Consider the following 22,124-nt stretch of genomic DNA (forward strand, 5'->3'; position numbering starts at 1 on the left):
TATTGGGTAAGGAATTATGAATAAAGTCCCGAATGCTGGCCGGTGCGGTGGCACACGCCTGGGAGACTGAGGCGGGTGGATGACCTGAGGTCAGCAGTTCGAGACTAGCCTGGCCAACATAGTGAAACACCGTCTCTACTAACAAAAATGAGACGCATGTCTGTAGTCCCAGCTACTCGGGAGACTGAGGCAGGAGAATGGCTTGAACCTGGCAGGTGGAGGCCGCAGTGAGCCCAGATCGCGCCACTGCACTCCAGCCTAGGCAACAGAGCATGACTGTCTCAGAAAAAAAAAAAAAAAAAAAAAAAAAATCCGAATGCTTCTCAAAAGGCAAATAATCTATGCCCAAGAGTCAGGAACAAGGACTAGGGAGATAAAACAATAAAATCTTCACATTACATACTGTTGTCACACCATGTCGCAGCAAAAGATCCAGTACAAAAGTTTCTTCTTAAAATGTGTATTTTCAGAATTACAATGCTTACATTTTAAACAGTCTTAATACAACGGTTTTAATCTAACAATATATTACATAATATGAAAAATGACTTTTCACAGTAAACCATGAAAATGGAATACCTGCAGTGTCAAAGTCATCAACTTGTCACCTTTTCCAGTCACAAAATCCCAACACATTCTATTAATGATGCCTGGGGGTCTTACAGCCTGATGTATATAGGATGAATAAATGTAGAGAAAGGGGCATTTTCATGAAAAATAAAATTTAAAAACCAGGTAGGATTTATTTTAAAGAACACAGTTGAAAGTAAAACATTTAGATCAGCCCAGTTTGCCCTTTTATAAAAAGTAGTAGAGCTTTTCATTTTATATACAAACCTGGAGTGTCTGATTTCATTTTAAAACTTAATTTTAAGCACTAAAGAAAATTTGAATAGAAGCCTGTATTTCCTCTGCTAATTCTGTATGGGATATCTAGCATCTCCACTAAGAGTAATTAATACAGGAATCTGACCCTCCTAGGCTGTGCTGACAATGGAACTGTTGTAGGTAAAGTCATTTTCAGATTAAATACAACAATTTCCACATTAGAATCAGAAGAGTTATAATTTTTCCAATCATAGGACATCCCATGAAATTCACAAAAATTATAACTTATTTTATTTTCCATTTGACAGTATTTACATGTTCCACAGATATTTGTAAAATGGCTGCAAATTCCTTGCTTTTTAGATACATACTGTATATCTGGCTTCACAATTATTTAACATCTCTTATATCTTTATCAACAAAACCAGCTTGTCTCAAACACATAGACCTTACTTTATATAAAACAATAAACATCCAATTACAGTTACTCTTTTAGGACTTTTATGATGAACATTAAGAAAAAAATGACAATTCTGGGTGACATTCTTCTTTGTCTTATAGAGGCAGAAGCATTCATGTAACATAGTTTGCTAAAGATCTTTTGGGTAATTAGGGGGAAAAAAACTGATAAACTTGATTTCATTCCATTTCCAGGCAATAAGAAAGTGCTGTAAACATTTTAAATTTCCCCTTCACTTTCTTCCTCTAAATATATACGTAGTTGGATAATTTCATCCTGGGAGTAGAACCAGATACAAGAAAATCAAACAGTAATAAACGAAATATTTAATCACATTCCCTCTTCCAGAAGGTAAGAGAGAAAGCTACATTATACACTGGGGAAGGCTCCCAGGCTGACAACACGGATTACAGGCTCTTCTGACAGAATCAAATCTCCCATCTCTTTATTCACAGGACTTGGTAGAAATGCAGGGCAATCGTCAATTTTTACAATAAAAAACCTTATTTTAGAAGCCCTAAACTTATCATTAGATTCTGAAGTTCTAATTTGCTAACTAGTTTGACCAAGTTTGTTAGTTTTAAACTGCACATGAGGAAGATAAATTTCTGCAAAGTTTAATTACACAATTATTTATCTTCTTTACGTCTCCAATTTCTACAAACGAAAAAAACAGGAGGGAAAAAAAAAAAATCACACCACCTTTATTTATTGAATGAGCTAAAAGACAACACAGAGAATACTGGAAATGACGGCTGTCATGTTTCCCCGGTCTGTGCCTCCTTCCTCCCACGCCCCACCGCCTCCCGCAAGCACAGTGCTGGGCAGGAACCCGGTGCTCCTTCTCTCCACGACTTGCATATCCACGGGGATTCACACGAGGGCCATCCACTGCCGGACCCAACTCTATCTGCTTGCGCTAATCTTGTCAAGTTCAATTCCAAGCACATTTGCCCAGTAAATTAAGAGTACTCTATTTCAAATGTACAAAAATACATCGCTTTGGAGAGCTGGAAAAGGTTTAATACATACAACACTTATTTACAAGCTGTGACTTTCACACCTGTAAAAACAAAACACTTATTTTTGTCCTTGATTTTTGGTGCAACTTAAACATTACATCAGTTAGTCTGTATTTTTAAAAATAATAAATCAACCATATGTACAATTAAATTTACAACCGAAAGCAAATAATCCACTGGAACAGTGTGACTGCAACTCAGTAGACCAGTGGAGGCCATTCCAGGACTTGAGTCCTTCCCTACAACCAGACCAAAAACACATGAGGACCTCTCTCATCCTCACGGTGGAACATCTTAATTTCTAAGACTTAAGATGCAAAAGAAAAATAATGATTATACAGCTACAATTACATGTAAAGACTTTAAAGGGACAGAAAAACAACATATTAACCCCCACATATATAATGATCATTAAATTAAATATATTTAACTCCCAGTGCATATGATATTCTATCAACATTATGGGGGACCACAGGGTTCCAGAAACATTTATCCCTAAACCACCTCACCACTGAGGCGCTCCTCACAGCCGGGTTTCAGCTTTCCTCAGTACCTTTCACATGGCTCCGGCTGATGGGCCTCTAGGTCCCCCAGCTCCGGCATCCCAAGGCACAGAAGGGGTTATGATCCCTCCCTCCCCCCACCCGCCTCCCCTAGAAGGGTGTTATTCTAGAAAAGCACGAGAGGATCTGCGGTAAACGGCTGTTTTACCCCTTAGGGGACACAAATCCACCCCGATCAGGAAACCGGGCAGCTGTGTGACCAGAAAGGCACACACGTCACTAAGACTGTGAGGCCTGCTGAGTGTCTACCTGAAAGACGGCCTTCCACGAAGAGCCAGCAGACGGAGGCTGTTCCGTGGAGACAGCGTGGGTGGAAACTTACATGAGCAGCGTGTGAGGTAGGGGAGGGAGGCCGGGGCTCTGAGTAAGCGGCGTGGGACGGGGTGAGAAAAGCAGGAATCTGAGATCACAGGAGGCATGAAAACAACAACAGAACTCAGCTGGCCAGCTGTGTGATGACACTCTGATGTCCCCACGGCCAGGCAGGACCACTGAAGGTCTGGTTGGAGCCAGAACGGAGAAGAGTCCAGTCACAGTCCCATAAAGTGCACTCCTAGCTGGGAAGTGGTGTGTGTTCACACTGGCGTTGTCATGTTACACTGACTTCCAGGACGTGGTCGTCTTGGCTGGGGATGACCAGGACTTGCGTGCCCGAGCTGGAGTTGAAGACCTGGCCGGCCGGCAGTGCCTGCAGCCGGGGCATGGGTAGGCCTTTGTGCTCGCTGCTGCAGGCCGAATGCACGCTGCCCCTGCTCTTGAGGCTGCTGTTGTCCGGCTGGTCGTCCCCGTGCTTGTCTACCGACAGGCTGTCGTTTTCTATCCAGCTGTCTGCAAAACACACAGGAAGTTAGACCCAAGCTGCGCCGACACTCACCTGGGGACGGGCAAAGCCACACGGAGCCAGGCTGAACGTGCAGAATGCCACCCGAGGCTGCCCCTTTACAGAGCACTCTGCGCACAGAGGCTTGGCGTTCAGAGCAGGTGCCTGAGATTCTAACAGCACATGAGGCTCTGGTACCAGTTTCTACTGGCACTGAACACATGCTGCTAGTTCTCAAACCCGCTCAGTCCTAAGTTTATCACCTCTCGCACAAAGTGACCACCTGCTCAAATACTGAAGGTAAACTTTTTCTTAAGAAGTCCTTACCAGCGTCCAGTTGGGAGGAGTGTGCAGAATGATGGGGGAGGTACTTGAACAGCCTGACATCGGGCAGGGGGAGATGCCCCGCGAAGAGCGGCATCACTTCCATGTGGACCCTGTGAGTGGCCCGAGCAGCCACTGGCATGGAGATGACACCGCAGCTTTTCCCACACACTGCCCAATTGCTACTGTTGTCGACAACTGAAACGAGAGGAAGCGCTGTGTCATCCAGGACGGGCCTTCCAGTACTCAGGCGAGAGTCACGGCCATCGTTACCCAATCCTCTCACCCGACACTGTCTGACAAAACACTGCGGACACAGAGCCCAGTGCCTTGTAGCTGCGCCTGAAGATAAAGCCATGCACTTTCACGGTGACAACCCCTATTTCATTGAGTCCAATTTCAATTAGTTCTGGATTAGAATGAATTATGCTGGACGTGTACAGAAAACTGCATTTTTCCTGTGAGGTTAATAAATGAATGATTTAATTTTGTTTTCAAATTTTTGTGTCATCTTCCAAAGTATGGTTACTTTGGCAGTTAAATGAGTTCTGTCTGGTAAGTGGCAGTCTCCAAGACCACTGGGTCTGAAGCCAACTCTGCCACTCAGAAGAGCATCTCAAGGCCTCCAGGCTCAATGACCTCTGTATAGTGGTGAGAACACCACCAGCCTCACAGAGCTGCTTTTTAAGGATGGAAAGAGAATACGTATGAGGGAACTACAAAAAGTTCACGCAAAAATGGAATCCAAAGATGAAAACAGAAAATGTAAGCTTTATTTCTCAACATAAGCCCCACCAAGGTCAAGACATGTTTGTAAGCAATGATGCCATTGCTTACAATGCCATTTAGTCCGTCCCTGAAGAACTGGGAAGCCTCAGAATTTAGCCATGTCAAGGTAGTCTTTTTCTACATTATTAGCTGAATAAAAATGGGTGCCTTTTAAAGACTTTTTAAGATCAGGAAACAAAAATAAGTCAGAAGGAGCCGAATCATCCACAAGGTGGATGCCTCATGATTTCCCATAGAAACCCTCACGAAGTTGGGCTTGTTAGAGGAATGAGCAGGAGCTTTGTCGTGGTGGAGGAGGACTCTCTGGTGAAGCTTCCCCATGGGTTTTTCTACCAAAGCTCTTGCTGTCTTCCTCAAAACACTCTCATAATACACAGATGCTGTTGTCCTTTGACCCTCCAGAAAGTCAACAAGCAAAATGCCTTGAGTATCCCAAAAACCTGTTGCTGTGGCCTCCGCTCTTGACCAGTCTGCTTCTGCTTTGGTGGGGCCACCCCACCTCTTGGTAGCCATTGCCGTGTTGCTTTGTCTTCAGGATGGTACTGGGAAGGCCACACTGCATCTCCTGTTAGTTCTTTGAGTAAATGCTTCAGGATCTTGATCCCGTGTGTTTGAAGTTTCCATGGGAAGCTCTGCTCTGGTCGGCCGCGGACCTGGGTACTAGGGTTTTGGCACCCACTGAGGGGAACACTTGCTCACCCTTCAGTCATAATTGCATAAGCTGAACCAGTTGAGATGTCTGCGGTGTTGGCTGTCATTTCTGCTGTCAGTTCCCTCCGATTAGGGCATGAATAAGATGAATTTTTTTCCTTGAAAATGGATGTGGATGGTCTGCTTGCTATGGCCTTAATCTTCGGCATCATCTCATCCCTTCTTAAAACAAGATATCCATTTGCAAACTACTAATTCTTTGGGGCACTGTCCAAAGAATTTCATAAACTCTTCAGAAAGCATCAATGATGTCACCATTCTTCCACCCAAGCTTCACCATAAATTTGATGTTAGTTGTTTTGTTGTTGTTGTTGAGGCAGAGTTTCGCTCGTTGCCCAGGCTGGAGTGCAATGGCGCAATTTTGGCTCACTGCAACGTCTGCCTCCTGGGTTCACGCGATGCTCCTGCCTCAGCCTCCCAAGTAGCTGGGATTATAGGTGCCTGCCACCAGGCCCAGCTAATTTTTTGTATTTTTAGTAGAGGCGGGGTTTCGCCATATTAGCCAGGCTGATCTCGAACTCCTGACCTCAGGTGATCCACCTGCCTCGGACGCCCAAAGTGCTGGGATTACAGGTGTGAGCCACCGCGCCCGGCCAATGTTGGTTCTTGATTTAATTTTAGCAGAATTCGTGTTGCTCTGATAGGGGCTCTTTTAAAACTGATGTCTTATCCTTCTTAGTGCCTCAAACTAGATCCTGCTCCGTGAGCAGGAGCTTATTTTGGTGCAAAAAGTGTTGAAATCCATGCATAGTTTTTTCATAATGTATCTTCCATGATGTTTTTGAAGACCCCTTGTATGTAAAGCACTTAGTGCCACTCCTGGGACATGGTAGTGTCTTAATATATGGCAGGTGTTATTATTAACATTATTAAAACACAACCTTCATGTAATTCAATGCAATTCAAACACTTAAGCGATCATTCACTGGGACCAGCCCTGGAGATATGAAAGTAAGCAAGACAGGATCCCTGCCATCCAGTAGCAGTCGACGTGGTAAAGAGGTCGCAGCTTCCCATCATGAGGATACCGAGCAACCGCCCAGGGGGAGTGAGTGACCAGAAGGCCACGAGCAGCAGAGAAGGGCTCAGGGAGGTGGACATCCTGTAGGTGGGCATGGGGGACCTTTGAGGACAGGAGCTACTACAGGACACGCAGAGGCCCTAGGAGTGTCAGGAGGAAGGCAATGGAGTGACGGTTCTCAGAGTGTGGCTCTCAGGGCACCCGCAAGCTCATAGCTTTCACACTGCTGCCTTTCCACGCTGCTGACCTCGGCGCTGCTGGGGCAACCACAATGGCATGAACTCAGGGGCCTGACTGCGCAGTCATGTCACTCATGTTCTTCACTACCATGAACTCACAGCAAAACACACACAAAAAATGCCACGCTTCACAAAGCAGTCAAAAGTGCTCATTTTATTAAATTCAGCTCCTGAGTATATTTTTTTTAATTGTGAAATGTTTATAGACTCACAAGAAGTTGTAAAAGTAGTAGAGGGGTCACATACCTTCATCACCAGCTTCACCCAACTGTGTCATCTCATGTAACACAGGAAGCTGACACTGGTACCATACAGTGACCCAGGCTGTAGACCCCAATGGATTTCACTACAGAGTGAACCAGGCTGCAGACCTCACTGGATTTCAATACAGAGTGAACCAGGCTGCAGACCTCACTGGATTTCACTAGAGTGAACCAGGCTGCAGACCTCACTGGATTTCACTAGAGTGAACCAGGCTGCAGACCCCACTGGATTTCAATACAGAGTGACCCAGGCTGCAGACCTCACTGGATTTCGGTACAGAGTGAACCAGGCTGCAGACCTCACTGGATTTCAGTACAGAGTGAACCAGGCTGCAGACCCCACTGGATTTCAGCAGCTTTCGCAGGCATTCTTTGGGTCTAATTCTATGGCGTTTGTCACATGTGTAGATTCGTGTAACCACCACGGTAGCCCCGGCCCAGAACTCTCCATTACCACAGAGGATGGCCTCCTGCTGCTCCATGAAACACTGACCCGCTCTCCTTCTGAGGTTGGCATTTGGAGGATGCCATTTAGAAATGGAATCACACAGTACACCTCCTCATAGGATTGGCGTTTTTCTCTTAGTATAATGCCCTTGAGATCCAACCACGGCACTGCATGTGTCAACAGTCCCTTCTGTTTCACTGCTGAGGAGGAATCAGATGTGCCAGTTTGTTTAACCACTCTGGAGCTGAAGATGTTTGAGTTATTTCCATTCTTGAGTGCTTGTGTTCTTGACATTCTCCGGGTCTCTGCTGCAGAATGACAGCTGGCTCAGGGAAAGCAAATGGGGAGCGCTCAGTGCTGTGTGCTGAAATAGCCGCTGTTTTCACAGAACGCCCTTTTCACTTGCAAGAGTGCTGGGGAAGCTAGTTATTCAGTGTTGGGTATTTGGTAGACGTTTGATTAAAAATGAATGATGTGGCCGGGCGCGGTGGCTCACGCCTGTAATCCCAACACTTTGGGAGGCCGAGGCGGGCGGATCACGAGGTCAGGAGATCGAGACCATCCTGGCTAACACAGTGAAACCCCGTCTCTACTAAAAAATACAAAAAAATTGGCCGGGCGAGGTGGCGGGTGCCTGTAGTCCCAGCTACGCGGGAGGCTAAGGCAGGAGAATGGCGTGAACCCCGGGGGACGGAGCCTGCAGTGAGCCGAGATCGCGCCACTGCACTCCAACCTGGGTGAAAGAGCGAGACTCCTCAAAAAAAAAAAAAAAAAATGAATGATGTAAGCCTGTCACTTCAAAGAAAACAACACGAGTATTTGCTGTCAATGATGCCATCTGAGACTTTAAGCAAAAATCAGAATTTTGGAAAACTTACACTTGCCACTGTGAGCTTGAAAGAGTCCTGATGCTCCAAGCCCTCCCTGAGATCACAAATGCAGATTTTAAAAAAATATCGTCAAACAAAAGGTGCCCACATTTGGAAGATCTGCACAACTCGGGAAAGCACGTTTCCCACATGACTAATGGCACAGGGTGTAACGCTATGATGCCTGGGTAAAAGAGCCATTCAAAATGCAAGATAGGCCGAGTGCAGTGCCTCACGCCTGTAATCCCAACACTCTGGGAGGCCAAGGCGGGAGGACCGTTTGAGCTCATGGGTTCGAGACCACCTACCTTCATACATAAGCTTTGTCGAAAAATGCTCATCAGATTCAGTCAGTGCTTCATCTTTATCCACCTCCAAGAGGTCTGAGAGCCTCGTGATCAAAACCTCCAGGGAGCAGAGGGAGCCTGTTCTGCAATACTCCATTCCCGAAGGGGGAAAGATCTCAGCCTTCACGTTGTATAATGTCTGGGCAGGAAAGGGAGAGAATAGAAAGGAAATGTACCTAAGTGGTCTCAAGAAATGCAACTAGAGGAAAACGCGGAGCTGCCCACAGACCCTGGAGAGCTGAGGAAAGACACCTATCTGCTCGGCTGGCCTTAGAACAACTGTCGCCACTCACTCTCAATAATTCCCACTGGAGATGCAATGTTTTCGGAAGTCCTACACTCCGAACCTTAACATCCTTCTTTAAATTATGAACATTTTCAACCACAGGAAGAAAGGATAGCACAGTGACCCTCCAGCCGCCTATCACCCAGATCCCGAGATCTCAGCATGTTGCTGCCTCAGCATCATCTATCAAGCCATGTACATTTCTGTATTTGCCTGAGGTAATTTAAAGCGAATTTCAGGCCAGACATGGTGGCTCACGCCTGTAATCCCAGTACTTTGGGAGGCCGAGGTGGGCAGATCACTTGAGGCCAGGAGTTCGAGACCAGCCTGGCCAACGTGGTGAAACCCCGTCTCTACTAAAAATACAAAAATTAGCCGGGTACAGTGGCAGGTGCCTGTAATCCCAGCTACTTGGATTATTTAGCAGGAGACTCCCTTGAACCCAGGCGGCAAAGGATGAGATCGCACCACTGCACTGTAGCCTGGGTGACAGAGCAAGACTCGTCTAAAAAAATAAAATAAAATAAAAAAATAAAGCAAATTTCAGACAACCTGTTATTTTGCCCCATCTGCTTCAGTATGCATTACTAACCACTAAGGCCCTTTTCTTACCAAAACACAATGCTATTATTACAACTAGCAAAAGCAACAGGAATTCCTTGGTATAACCCAATTCAGTCCATAATCTACTTTGTCCATGTTTTCTTTCCATAATCAACCTATTCTCAGTGGCTATTCAAACATGCTTAACATTCTACCACCACCCATGACAAACGATCAAAACCCATCTGCCACTGCAAAGATGAAAAAGGGCTCACGCACTACAACCTGGCAGTTCCACTTCCGAGGGGAAGCGTTGTGTGTGCATGCGAGCGTGTGTGTAATACAGTATAACTTGACTTAAAAGTGTTCTATTGGCATTGTAAAATGTTCAAAGAAGAGATTTCAGTATATTAAGAAGTGTTTGTCTGGAGTCTGAGGCCAAGATGAAGCTGTTTGATGGGAGTTCACAGCCTAAACAGCAGTCCCAAGAGCGGCCTTTCTAGGTGATCTCCTACCAAATCCCCAATTACCTCTATTCAGACATGGGACAAACTCCCACCAGTCTCAAGAGGGGCCATGCTGGGACTTCCTGGGGCTCTCAAGCCACAGGGCAGAAAAGATCCCAAATACACAGATACAAAAGTGCCAGCCGTGGGCCCGGGTGCCCGTAGGTCCTGGGAACTGAAGCAGTGGAATGCTGTGCTAAAGGCCCACTGAAATACCTCCTCCTCAGAAGCTTCTGGCTGGAGCACAGTCTGAATGTTTCTGAATCCAGCAAAGAATGCAGATTTGCCTCAGGGCTTGAAGGATACCCAGAGTTGCAGTAGGACAAAGGGGGGTGTGCTGAACCTGCGTGTGCCTGAACGCTGCTCTCGGCTGCATCTGGGAAGGAGAGTGGCTGGGGGAAAGCACAGCCCAAGGCGAGCAGCAGGGGCCTCACCTGGCGGCACCTGAAGCTCAGGCACCGGGACCAGAACCGCGGAGCCTCTTCAGAGAGACACACGAGCACTGACGGCCAGCTGGAATCTGACAAGGGGGCCAGGGCCACCCTGCAGGGAGGAAAGCATCGTCATGACAGATGGGATAGGGACACCTGATGGGTCATTTGAAAAGAACAAATTTGGACCCTACCTCTCACCATACACAAAAATTAAGTCAAAGTAGATCACAGACCTAAATGTAAGTGCTCAAATTACGAACATCTTGGAAGAAAATGCAGGAGAAAATCTTTTTGACCAAAGGCAATGATTTTCTAGGTCCAAAGCAAAAAATTCAAGCAATAAAAGAGAGAGTTGAATTGGATTTCATCAAAATTTAAAACTTTTGTGCTTCAAAAGACAACAAATGGAAGAAAATATTTGCAAATCATATATAAGGACCTGGTACCTAGGATATATAAAGAACTTACAATTCAATAATAAAAAACAAATAACCCTATTTAAACATGGGGAAAGGATCCGAACAGACATCCTTCCAAAGAAGGCAGAAAAATGGGCCACACGCCCACGAGCAGCAGCACAACATCACCAGCCACTGGGGAAACGCCCACCAACTGGGACAGCCACAACCAAACACAGTGAGACAAGTGCTGGCAGGACACACAGAAGCTGGGACTCTCTGGTCCCAGCTGGAATCCACTATGTTGCTGGTGGGAATGTAGAGCCCTCTAGAAAAAGTTGGCAGTTGCTCAAAAAGCTAACCACAGAGTTACCCTATGACCCAGAAATTCCACTCAGGTCTTTACCAGGAGAATTGAATAGATATGGCAACATAAAAACCCGTACTTTGGGCCGGGCACGGTGGCTCATGCTTGTAATCCCAGCACTTTGGGAGGCCAAGTGGGGTGGATCACGAGGTCAGGAGTTCAAGACCAGCCTGGTCAAGATGGTGAAACCCCGTCTCTACTAAAAATACAAAAAATTAGCCAGGCGTGGTGGCACGTGCCTGTTATCCTGGCTACTCTGGAGGCTGAGGCAGATAATTGCTTAAACCTAGAGAGGCGGAGGTTGCAGTGAGCCAAGATCGTGCCACTGCACTCCAGCCTGGGCAACAGGGCGAGACTCCATCTCAAAAAAACAAAAAAAAACCCGTACTTTGGCCAGGCACAGTGGCTCACACCTGTAATCCCAGCACTTTGGGAGGCCAAGGCAGGCGGATCACCCAAGGTCGAGAGTTTGAGACCAGCCTAATCAACATGGAGAAACCCCGTCTCTACAAAAAATTAGCCGGGCATGGTGGTGCATGCCTGTAATCCCAGCTACTCGGGAGGCTGAGGCAGGAGAATCGCTTGAACCTGGGAGGCAGAGGTAGTGGTGAGCCAAGATCGTGCCATTGCACTCCAGCCTGGGCAACAAGTGTGAAATTCTGTCTCAAAAAAATAACAAATAAATAAAATAAAATAAAAATAATTAGCCAGGTGTGGTGACACGTGCCTGTGGTCCCAGCTACTTGGCAGGCTGAGGTGGGAAGATCATGAGCCCAGAAGGTCCAGGCTGCAGTGAGCTATGATTGTGCCACTGCACTCCAGCCTGGGTGACAGAGTGAGACCTTGTCTCATAAATAAATAATTTGTTTATATATAAATTATTATAATATATACTATTATTTGATTTAATTAAATTATTTAATAATTTGTGATTTTATTTATTCATTTAAATTTATTAAATAAGGAGAGTTATATAAAACATGAAGGTCAAAACAATTTGTCTTGGATGGAAGAAGATAGAAAAAAATTGCTAATATCAAAACTATAAAGACAAACACTTCAAACAAACATTGTCTGACAATTTCAAGTAGTAAAGAGAAGTATCACAAAATTGCAAAACATTAAGTCAAATAATCTCCCTAAAGGAACACAGCACACATCTGTATCTACTCACCTAGCTCAAGGCTACTCTTCATTCCACACTCAAACTGGCTTCTACCAAATGATGCACAAGTTCTAAGAAAATCTTCACAATATTCAGCTAGCAGTTTTCATAGGTTTTCAGCTTTTCTTTGAAAAACTAGAGATATGCCTTAGAAAGCAATGCCCCTGAAGATGAAATGACTCCGAGAAATATTTCCAGGGAGTTACTAAGTCAACATGAGAAAGGGAAAAAGATAGAAGAAAAAAGGAATCTTTGGGCTTTCCAAATGACAAACACTCCTCTTAGAGATGCCCCCAGGAGTGTGGGCATCTCAGATGTGTCACTTGAGAAGGACCTGGGGTTCTAAAATAAAGACAGTCAATGATTCAACTACCCCAACAACTGTTTTTCTCCAGCTGCTCCTTCATTATGTTGTCAGAAGCTGTCTATTCAGTTCTTCAGATTACAAAGAACATAATGCCATCTTTCGTTTTTCCACCCCACCCTCCCAAAATAATACACCACTTACAAAAAAATTTTCCACTTTAAATTCATAAGTATACGGCTTTAAGGAGATAGACAGCTGTTCCTCAGAAGCTGGGGAAAATCCAACAGAGAACCGGCAATGCAGAGAAGGGGGAGGCTCTTCTGTCCACTTGAGTTCCCAGACGAAGAACACTGACTGCTTGCTGTAGATGGGCTGGAAAGAGAGTCGGGGATCACTGTTCACACAGCACCATAACCGCAAAGAGGACACAGACACTGCAGCGAAACACACGCCATGCGAAGGGTGCTGAGCAGACACCATGGGCAGGCCCCTGCCTCACAGCACGCCTGTGCATGCTGCTTTAGGCCCCATAGCACCTGTCCCTGCCCTGACTCCCTTTGCCTGGCCTTGTCCCAGCAGAAGATTGTACAAAATTGGTAAATCTTTAACTTTTTATGATTCCATAAGTTTTATATCATATGAGATCATTAAAAAGTAGCTTAATTTTTTTTTTCTTTTTGAAATGGAGTCTCGCTTTGTCGCCCAGGCTGGAGTGCAGTGATAGGATCTTGGCTCACTGCAACCTCCGCCTCCTGGGTTCAAGTGATTCTTCTGCGTCAGCCTCCCAAGTAGCTGGGACTACGGACACATGCCAACATGCCCAGCTAATTTTTTGTATTTTAGCAGAGACGGGGTTTCACCGTGTTGCCTGGGCTGGTCTTGAATTCCTGAGCTCAGGCAATCCACCCGCTTCGGCCTCCCAAAGTGCTGGGATTACAGGTGTGAGACACCGTGCCCCACTGATTTTTTTTTTTCCCTTTTTTAGAGACAGGGTCTCACTCTGTCACCCAGGCTGGAGTGCCGTGGTGCGATCACAGCTTATTGCAGCCCAACCTCCCAGGTTCAAGAGATCTTCTCACCTCAGCTTCCTAGGTAGCTGGGAATACAGGTGTGTGCCACCATGCCTGACTAATTTTTGTCTTTGTAGAGATGGGGTTTGCCATGTTGCTCAGGTTGGTCTCAAACTCCTAAGCTCAAGTGATCCACCCACCTGGGCCTTCCAAAGTGTTGGGATCACAGGTGTGACCCACCATGCCCAAAGGATATTAATTTATAGCATATCCCATGCAGCTCCAAAACAGGGGAATATATCATCAATTAATTTAACAGTACATCTTGGCTAGAGGTGGTGGCTCACAGCTGTAATCCCAACACTTTAGGGGGCCAAGGTGGGTGGTTCACCTGAGGCCAGGAGTTCAAGACCAGCCTGACCAACATGGTGAAACCACATCTCTATTAAAAATACAAAAATTAGCTGGGCGTGTTGGCGGGCACCTGTAATCTCAGCTACTCGGGAGGCTGAGACAGGAGAATCGTTTGAACCCGGGAGGCAGAGGTTGCAGTAAAGCAAGATCACACGATTGCATTCCAGCCTGGGCGACAAGAGCGAAACTCCATCTCAAAAAAAGATAAATAAAAATTTAAAAAATAAGATAAAAAGTAAATCTTTACATCCAGCCAATTATTTTATATTTAAATTATTTTAGGAACCAGCACAACCTAATGTAGGGGCTGAACAACACTATTACATGTAAAGTCCACACCTAAAAGCACAGTGACAAGCTCCAGTAATATCTGAAAGAGCTAAAGGATTAGTGGGGGAAAATCCTTTGAAAATGCTAAAGATTCAGACATCCATTAAAAAAGCCTTTGATCTCTATAAACACTCAGCATTTACTGCCTAAAAACACACATGAAAGATAAACGGAAAAAGCAAGGTCAAGATTCATCCAGGCAGCAAGGCATAAACAGAAAAAGCAAGGTCCAGATGCAGGCATGAGCATGGCTCTTTCACAAAGGCACCAACGTGTCGGGCACCATCGCTCTGGCACTGGCAGGCATCAGGCTCTGGGCAGAGTGGAGCACTGCCCATGCAATCAACAGTGCGTTCAAACAGAAGCTTGGATCTGCACACGTCTACGCATAGAGTGGGACCAGTTTCAGATTTAACTCTTCTAAAAAGAAGAATTCATCCATCCAACCACCCACTGACTCAGCAGCAAGCCCCGATCCAGCCTCAGGGCAGCCGGAGGAGCTGCACAGGAGCCTTTACTCATCAGCAGTGCAGCTGTTCTATCTAAAGGCTCAGTTGCAACACATACTACATCATTTCCGTACACTCTGGTTCTCTGTTGAGAAGTTTATGCTCAGGTCTACACAATGTTTACCTGCTGGGACTGCGTGTTCAGTGGTACTAGCTGCAGGTCGGTACTATCACCGGTATCTACAAGATAACTATCTGACAGCTGAAAGTCAAGTTCTGACAAATTCTGGACACAAACTTGAACATATTTCCTAAAGTGGAAAAACAAAAAGAATTATTTTGATATGTAAGAACTTTATTAAATATATCTTAGCTTTGTTAAGGAGACCCTCTCTGCCTGGGGAATCAAAAAAAGCAACAAAGCAAAGTAAGCTAAGTTGTTGCATAAGTTTCCCTTCAGATTTCACACCGAAAAGTGCCAGAAAAAAATAAACCTTTCTGGCTGGGCATGGTGGCTCATGCCTGTAATCCCAGCACTTTGGGAGGTCGAGGTGGGCAGATTATGAGGTCAGGAGATCAAGACCATCCTGGCCAACATGGTGAAACCCCATCTCTATTAAAAATATAAAAATTAGCCGGGCGCGGTGGCTCACGCCTATAATCCCAGCACTTTGGGAGGCTGAGGCAGGTGGATCACCTGAGGTCAGGAGTTCGAGACCAGCCTGACCAACATGGAGAAACCCTGTCTCTACTAAAAATAGAAAAACTTAGCTGGGCGTGGTGGCGCATGCCTGTAATCCCAGCTTCTTGGGAGGCTGAGGCAGGAGAATTGCTTGAACCTGGGAGGCAGAGGTTGCAGTGAGCCGACATCGCGCCATCGCACTCCAGCCTGGGCGACAAGAGCGAAACTCCATCTCAAAAAAAAAAAAAAAAAAAAAGCCAGATGTGGTGGCACGTGTCTGTAATCTCAGCTACTCTGGAGGCTGAGGCACGAGAATCACTTGAACCTGGGAGGTGGAGGTTGCAGTGAGCTGAGATCGTGCCACTGCACTCCAGCCTGGTGACAGGGCGAGACTCCATCTAAAAAAAATAACAAATAAAAATAAACAAACAAACGTTTTTAAAGAGGTGATTTCTGTGAGGAAATGGAAGAAAGAATATAGTTTCTGACCAGCCTTATTAAGTGATCATGGCTGGTCACCCTCACTGGCCTTTGGGGAGCCATGCGGAGAGAGCAACGGCCCTCCTCATTACAGGTGAAAACTCTCCATTGAGAGATGATAGGCGGGGCTTATATCCATTTCCATTACATGCAAAGCTTTGAAAATATTAATAATAGTTATCATTGGCTGTTGTCGCCCAGGCTGGGGTGCAATGGCACGATCTCGGCTCACTGCAACCTCTGCCTCCTGGGTTCAAGTGATTCTCCTGCCTCAGCCTCCCGAGTAGCTGGGATTACAGGCACCCACCACCATGCCCAGCTAATTTTTGTATTTTTAGTAGAGACGGGGTTTCACTATGTTGGTCAGGCTGGTCTTGAACTCCTGACCTCGTGATCCACCTGCCTCGGCCTCCCAAAGTGCTGGAATTACAGGCATGAGCCACCACGTCTGGCTGAAAAATAATTTTTTAATAAGGTTCTCTTAGAGATTATTGATGTTTTTAACCATTAATATCTACAGTGCCCTTTGCTGTGATTTGAAGGGGAAAAAAGCTGCTAGTATAATGTTCCATTCTAAACATGGTTCTGACATTTTTGTTTCCAAATTATCCACACGTCATCAATGGATAAAAAGTTGTGGTGAGAGGCCAGGCTAGCATCCTGAGCCCACTGATCAACGCTAGCACTGTCACTAAGGTAGGACACCTGGACACTGTGGGCCTCCCGGTGCAGTCAACAGGAAGCACACAGCCCCACCTGCCTCAAAGCAGAACTGGAGTCTACTCAAGCCTTTAGGCCGGCTATTTTCCACTGGGGCACGTCCGCCCCACTCAGAGGATACTGGGCAGTGTCTACAGACATCTGTGGCTGCCACACCTGCAGGTGGGGAGTGCTACTGGCATCTCGTGGCAGAGCCTGGGGTGCTGCTCAACACCCTACAGCACGCAGGACAGCCCCTACAACAGAGTTATCTAGCCCAAAATGTCACTAATGCTGAGCTTAAAAGCTCCTGTTCTAGAGGTTGCAGGCAATTGACAAGAAATACAGGGACAGGGGAACTAGTTAACAAATCCAGCCAAATCCAGAAAGGCGGGCCTCCAGAGGAAACCTGGCCTGCATGTGAACAAGTCGATGGCTTGAAAACAGGGAAGAAAGGATGAACAGAGATCTGGTGGTCTGATGGAGATTTTGGACCCCAAGTCACACAAACCAACCATAAAAGGTCATTTTCAGACAGTTGGGAAAACCTGAATATGAACTGGGTGTCACAGGATACCAGGGAATTGTGGATTTTAAGAGATGAACAATGGCCTTGTGGTCACATAAGAAGACATCCTTGGTCATCATGAAGGCCAGCTTTGAACATTAGGAACCTCCACTTAGAAGAGTCCGGGGAAAGAAGCCAGGGCCCGTGCACCACGCCTCCGTTACCGTGTTCCTGAGGACAGCAGGGCGTGCGTGGTCCTGAAGGGTACGCTGAAGGTCAGTGCGATGACTGTGGAGTAGATGGACCATGGGCAGTCAATCGACACCTGAGGAGGAAGCACAAAGACACTCTCAGACCACTCGCCCGACGGACAGCACAGCCACCACCACTGCTGCCCAGACACACCTGCAGTGCCTGCCCACGCCCTAGACATTTTATTATGGCTTCAACCACTCATTATCCAGGAAGCAAAGCCTTACCCAACACATACGCAAACCAACGGGAAACAGGAAGCTATGTATACAGACAAGAGAAACGAACGCCGAACTGGCAAGACGTGCACACATCACCAGAGTCATCTCAACGGCGGAAGAGCACAGCCGTCCCCTAAGCAGCAGATCCACCTGCTGCTCCCATACACGCAGGGCCGCGGAGCCATGCATATTGCGATGTGCACAGGGTTTTGACAAAGTGCTTTCAGTCATATATTTCCAGATGACATTAGCCAATCAGTAACTACTCCACATTTAATGAATTACTAAGCATTTAATCCATGTGAGGCTGAATATGTAACTGAAAACCAAATCAGTTTAGGGGCACAGTGAGGACAAAGCTATTACATCCCTAAAGGGCAGGAATGAAGCAAGTCTCAAGCCTTATTCCCCACAGGGAAGAGGTGACTACCCCAGCACACAGCGCGCATGCCACCAGCGCCAGGGAAGAGGTGAATACCCCAGCACACAGCGCGCATGCCACCAGCGCCAGGGAAGAGGTGAATACCCCAGCACACAGCACGCATGCCACCAGCGCCAGGGAAGAGGTGAATACCCCAGCACACAGCACACGTGCCGCCAGCGCCAGGGAAGAGGTGACTACCCCAGCACACAGCACGCATGCCACCAGCGCCAGGGAAGAGGTGACTACCCCAGCACACAGCACACGTGCCGCCAGTGCCAGGGAAGAGGTGACTACCCCAGCACACAGCACACGGCCGCCAGCGCCAGGGAAAAGCAGGATAACATGGCACACAGCACAGGTGCCACCAGCACCAGGGAAGAGTGGGATAACGTGGGACACAACACAGGTGCTGCCAGTGCCAGGGAAGAGAGGATAACACGGCACACAGCACAAGTGCCACCAGCGCCAGAGAAGAGTGGGATAACATGGCACACAGCACAGGAGCCGCCAGTGCTGTGCGCTCCTGCTGAGCTAGGCATCACCTTCGCGTCTGTGTGAGTTAAGGGAAAGACACTTCCTCAGGTGTCTTCAAAAGCTGAACATTACATTCTTCTTCAGGCGTGGACTTGTCTGGTGACTTCGTGCTTTGGAAAGACGGCATTCCTTGCCCTTTTCTCCTGCTGCTCTTGGGCCTATACTGCGACCCTTGGGCTGTTTTAGGGTCCTCAGGATTGATTTCTGGGCTACAAGACTTGGGCACACCCTGAGTAACATGATGTAGCGACACATTCCATGGGCTGATATCCTGTGGCTCTGGGACCGAAATCACATCTTTCTCAAGTAACTGTCAGTAAGTACCAGCACCAAAGCCTAAAATGAGACAGCTCCTCCCTGGCTGAGCTTATGATGTTTCAGTAGACAGACACCAAGGCACACACGACACAGACCTCCTCTGGCCTCGTCACCGGTCTAATGGACATGACCCAAGTTTAACACCCCTCATGCCTAGGCCAGCCCTAACCTCTTACAGGAAACTCCCTGGACCCTGGAACTGAGAGGGAAAGGTAGAGCTGGCTTGTCTCTGTCCTTGCAAAAAATGCACCCCTTATCTAAGAAAGGGTGATTCACAGACAGAACTGCTAAACACATGCCCAGGGCGTCGGGAATCAGAAGGAGCCAGGCTAACAGCAGGCATCGCTACATCGCCTTCCCAGCAGGCAGGCAGGCGGGGGAGGCCCCACAAGCTAAGCTCCTCCACTGTCCCTACTCACTTTGTGGTCTGTGGTAACCATGCAGTGGCCAGTTCTCTGTTTGTCCTTATGCTTCCTATGGGGCTCTGCTGTCCCCAGCATGTCACTCTCCCCTCCGAGTGCTGGGGCTGAAGGTAAAGAGAGAACTTCCAGTTCAAATTCGATCACATGGTACGCAGGCGCAACGGGCAGACTGATGCTTGTGACCTTGTCGGAGGACTGAATCCGGAGCGCGGCCTCAGAAGACTGTTCTACGAAAGACAGAAAAAGTCACTTCAAAGCTGTTCCCTCGGTTTCACTTGTCCTTTTCCTTACAGCCGGTGACAGCCCAGCAGTGAGGCCACTGCTCAACTTCTCCCACTCCTGTGCGCCTGGCAGGCAAACCCAATAACAAAGCGCCTAGGACAGAGCAGCCCTGCGTGAAAGCCAGCAGGCAGGCGCCCAGACCCATCATTGATCTCAATCTGAAGACAGGAAAAGGACATTTCCCATGGGGCCCACCCAAGTCCTATGTAAGTCCCTGCATGACCTTCTCCCGTTCCAGCTCATCCGCAGATCCACCCCCACCCCAGGGGAGCAGCGTCCTCCCTTTCCCCTTCCTCGTGGCTGGGAGGATGGCAGCGCTCAGGGCTCTCAACAGCACCTACAAGGGCTGCTCTGCTTTTGCTTCTCCGGAGCAGGGCCAGCCCGGGGTGGACAGGGTCTGGCAGGCATCGCCACGGAACGTGACCCCAGCCGTGACCCCCATCTCCTAATCCTCAGCCAGACAAGCACTGCTCGGCCACTCAGCATGTGAACCACTCTCAGTTTATCACCTCAAATGGGACCCCAGCACAGGCACCAGGCCGCAGTGCTCCTATGGAACACTGACTCCAGACACTGTCGGGGGCGCTCAGCGGGATGGCAGCAAGGCCAGGCTCACCCTCACACCCACAGGGTGCAGGGCAAGGTGGGCGTCCTCCTTGGGTCTGGGTGGGCGGCACCTCACCTCTTGTGTTGGAGTAGACCATGGCCCTGCTCTCCGCCTGGCACAGAATGAGCATGGCTTCTGCATTGCTGAGCTGCAGGCTGTCTCCATTCTTTATCGTATAATGGCCGGTAGTGACAGTGAACTTGACTTTCTGAGGAATGCCTGCCAGAAGGCTATCTAAAGAAAAAGAGATCACGGCTCAGTAGTGCTGCCAACCAGAAGACAGCAACTCAGGGACTGCAATGGGGTGAAAGGGGCTCTATTTCTTTTACTATGAAAGATTTGCTCCTGTGGGATCTCCATGAATTCCCTCTACTTCCATTCCCTTCTGCCCTAACTTTTCATCTCAATGATGTGGACTACAGGGTTGAAGGAGAACCTTGCTGGGGAAAAAAGAATTCTGTGAGTCAAGGAGTCTTATACCCATCTTGGTTTAGCAAGTCAGGGATTATGATCATGACTACGTCTCTGAGGGTCACAAAATTTGCCTGCCAATAAGTAGTAGAAGAGAATCAGATAATGAGGCTTAAGAAGAGACTGTAAAGAAAACTTGACTGTGCTGGTGCTGTTCAAATATTCAAAACCTTCTCTGGCTTTTTCAGCTTCAGGCCACAGGCTTTTGGGTTAAGAACAGTCAGCAGTCAGGTGGCTCTCCCTCACTCCAAGACAGCAATGAGGGGCAGGAGTGAGCTGAGGCCTCTGAGAATCCTGCTGCAGGTAAGACAGAGGCAGGCAAGATACCAGGACCGGGGGCAGAGTGGACAGAGACGGGACACTAGGCAGGAAGCAGGAGCCAGGCCATGAGCCTGGCACTGCAGCCACCGGGCCACGGGGAGGGCAGGGCCTGCTGGCTGGTGCTTCGGCTCCCCTGCGGGAATCGAGTTCAGCTTCTCTACACAATGTTCCAATGGAAGAATCACTGGAGAGACTGACTGCTGTGTCGCACATCTGACAGCCTTTGCTGGTGGCCACACAAGAGGCACGAATGCAGAAAAATAGAAGGAATGGGGGAATAACAGAAAAATGCTCTTTGTGATTTTTTTCCACATAGAAGAAACAGGCAAATAAACTGTTCCTAGCCCGAACAAAGGAGACATTCACTCACTCTTGTTCAGCTGCCACATGTTCTTCAATCATTTGTTTACAGCAACTCCTTCCAATTTTAGAACTTATCAGAAAGGACAATAGCTTTGAATTTCTCAAATGCCATGCCAGATGGACAAGTTTAATCAACCTTTCAAAGGAAAACTTTTTTTTTTATTTTTTTTTCAGATGGAGTTTTGTTCTGTCACCCACGCTGGAGAGCAGTGGCGCAATCACAGCTCCCTGAGGCCTCAAACTCCTGGGCTCAGGAGGCTGTAGCCGAGGCTCCAGCCTGTAGCTGGGAGTAGAGGCCATGGCGCACCACTACACCCAGCTAATTTACCTCACTTTTTTATTTTGTAGAGATGGGGTTTTGTCATCCTGCCCCGACTGGCTTGCCCATGCTGGTCTCAAAGCCTTGGCCTTCCAAAGTGCTGGGATCTGAGTATAGATCCTAACTAAATCTAGTGTTTAGCATTTGAAATGTACTTCTAAGCAGGAAATTATATACATATTTATGAAACTCTGTGGTGGACATTAGCTGCTTCTTGGCTAATGTGACACTGTAAAATACACATGTAGTTTTCAACCCCATTTCCAGGCATACTAGCTCCCAAATTCCTTAGAATCTCCAAAGTGATG

General features: G+C 47.3%; 1 protein-coding gene across 11 annotated transcripts in view; it reads right to left on the minus strand.

The window, feature by feature from the left end:
• Positions 1-444: 444 nt before the first annotated feature.
• TRAPPC10 (trafficking protein particle complex subunit 10) overlaps positions 445-22,124 on the minus strand; it is a 93,429-nt gene continuing 71,749 nt past the window's right edge. For 7 of the 11 annotated variants that reach the window (XM_055279858.2, XM_063640514.1, XM_063640516.1 and 4 more), the window contains 8 exons: positions 20,418-20,576; positions 19,451-19,680; positions 17,507-17,607; positions 15,098-15,224; positions 12,912-13,082; positions 8,666-8,843; positions 4,021-4,215; positions 445-3,701 (listed from right to left, as the gene is read on the minus strand). In XM_055279858.2, the coding sequence (XP_055135833.2) occupies positions 3,463-3,701; positions 4,021-4,215; positions 8,666-8,843; positions 12,912-13,082; positions 15,098-15,224; positions 17,507-17,607; positions 19,451-19,680; positions 20,418-20,576 (1,400 nt within the window). In that variant the 3' untranslated portion in view covers positions 445-3,462. Of the gene's footprint in view, positions 3,702-4,020; positions 4,216-6,916; positions 7,811-8,665; positions 8,844-12,911; positions 13,083-15,097; positions 15,225-17,506; positions 17,608-19,450; positions 19,681-20,417; positions 20,577-22,124 lie in introns of those variants that run through there. The other 4 variants (XR_010121175.1, XR_010121176.1, XM_063640515.1 and 1 more) reach the window with 4 other exon arrangements.

Source organism: Symphalangus syndactylus, chromosome 5 (assembly GCF_028878055.3).
Source record: "Symphalangus syndactylus isolate Jambi chromosome 5, NHGRI_mSymSyn1-v2.1_pri, whole genome shotgun sequence".
Taxonomy (NCBI): Eukaryota; Metazoa; Chordata; class Mammalia; order Primates; family Hylobatidae; genus Symphalangus; species Symphalangus syndactylus.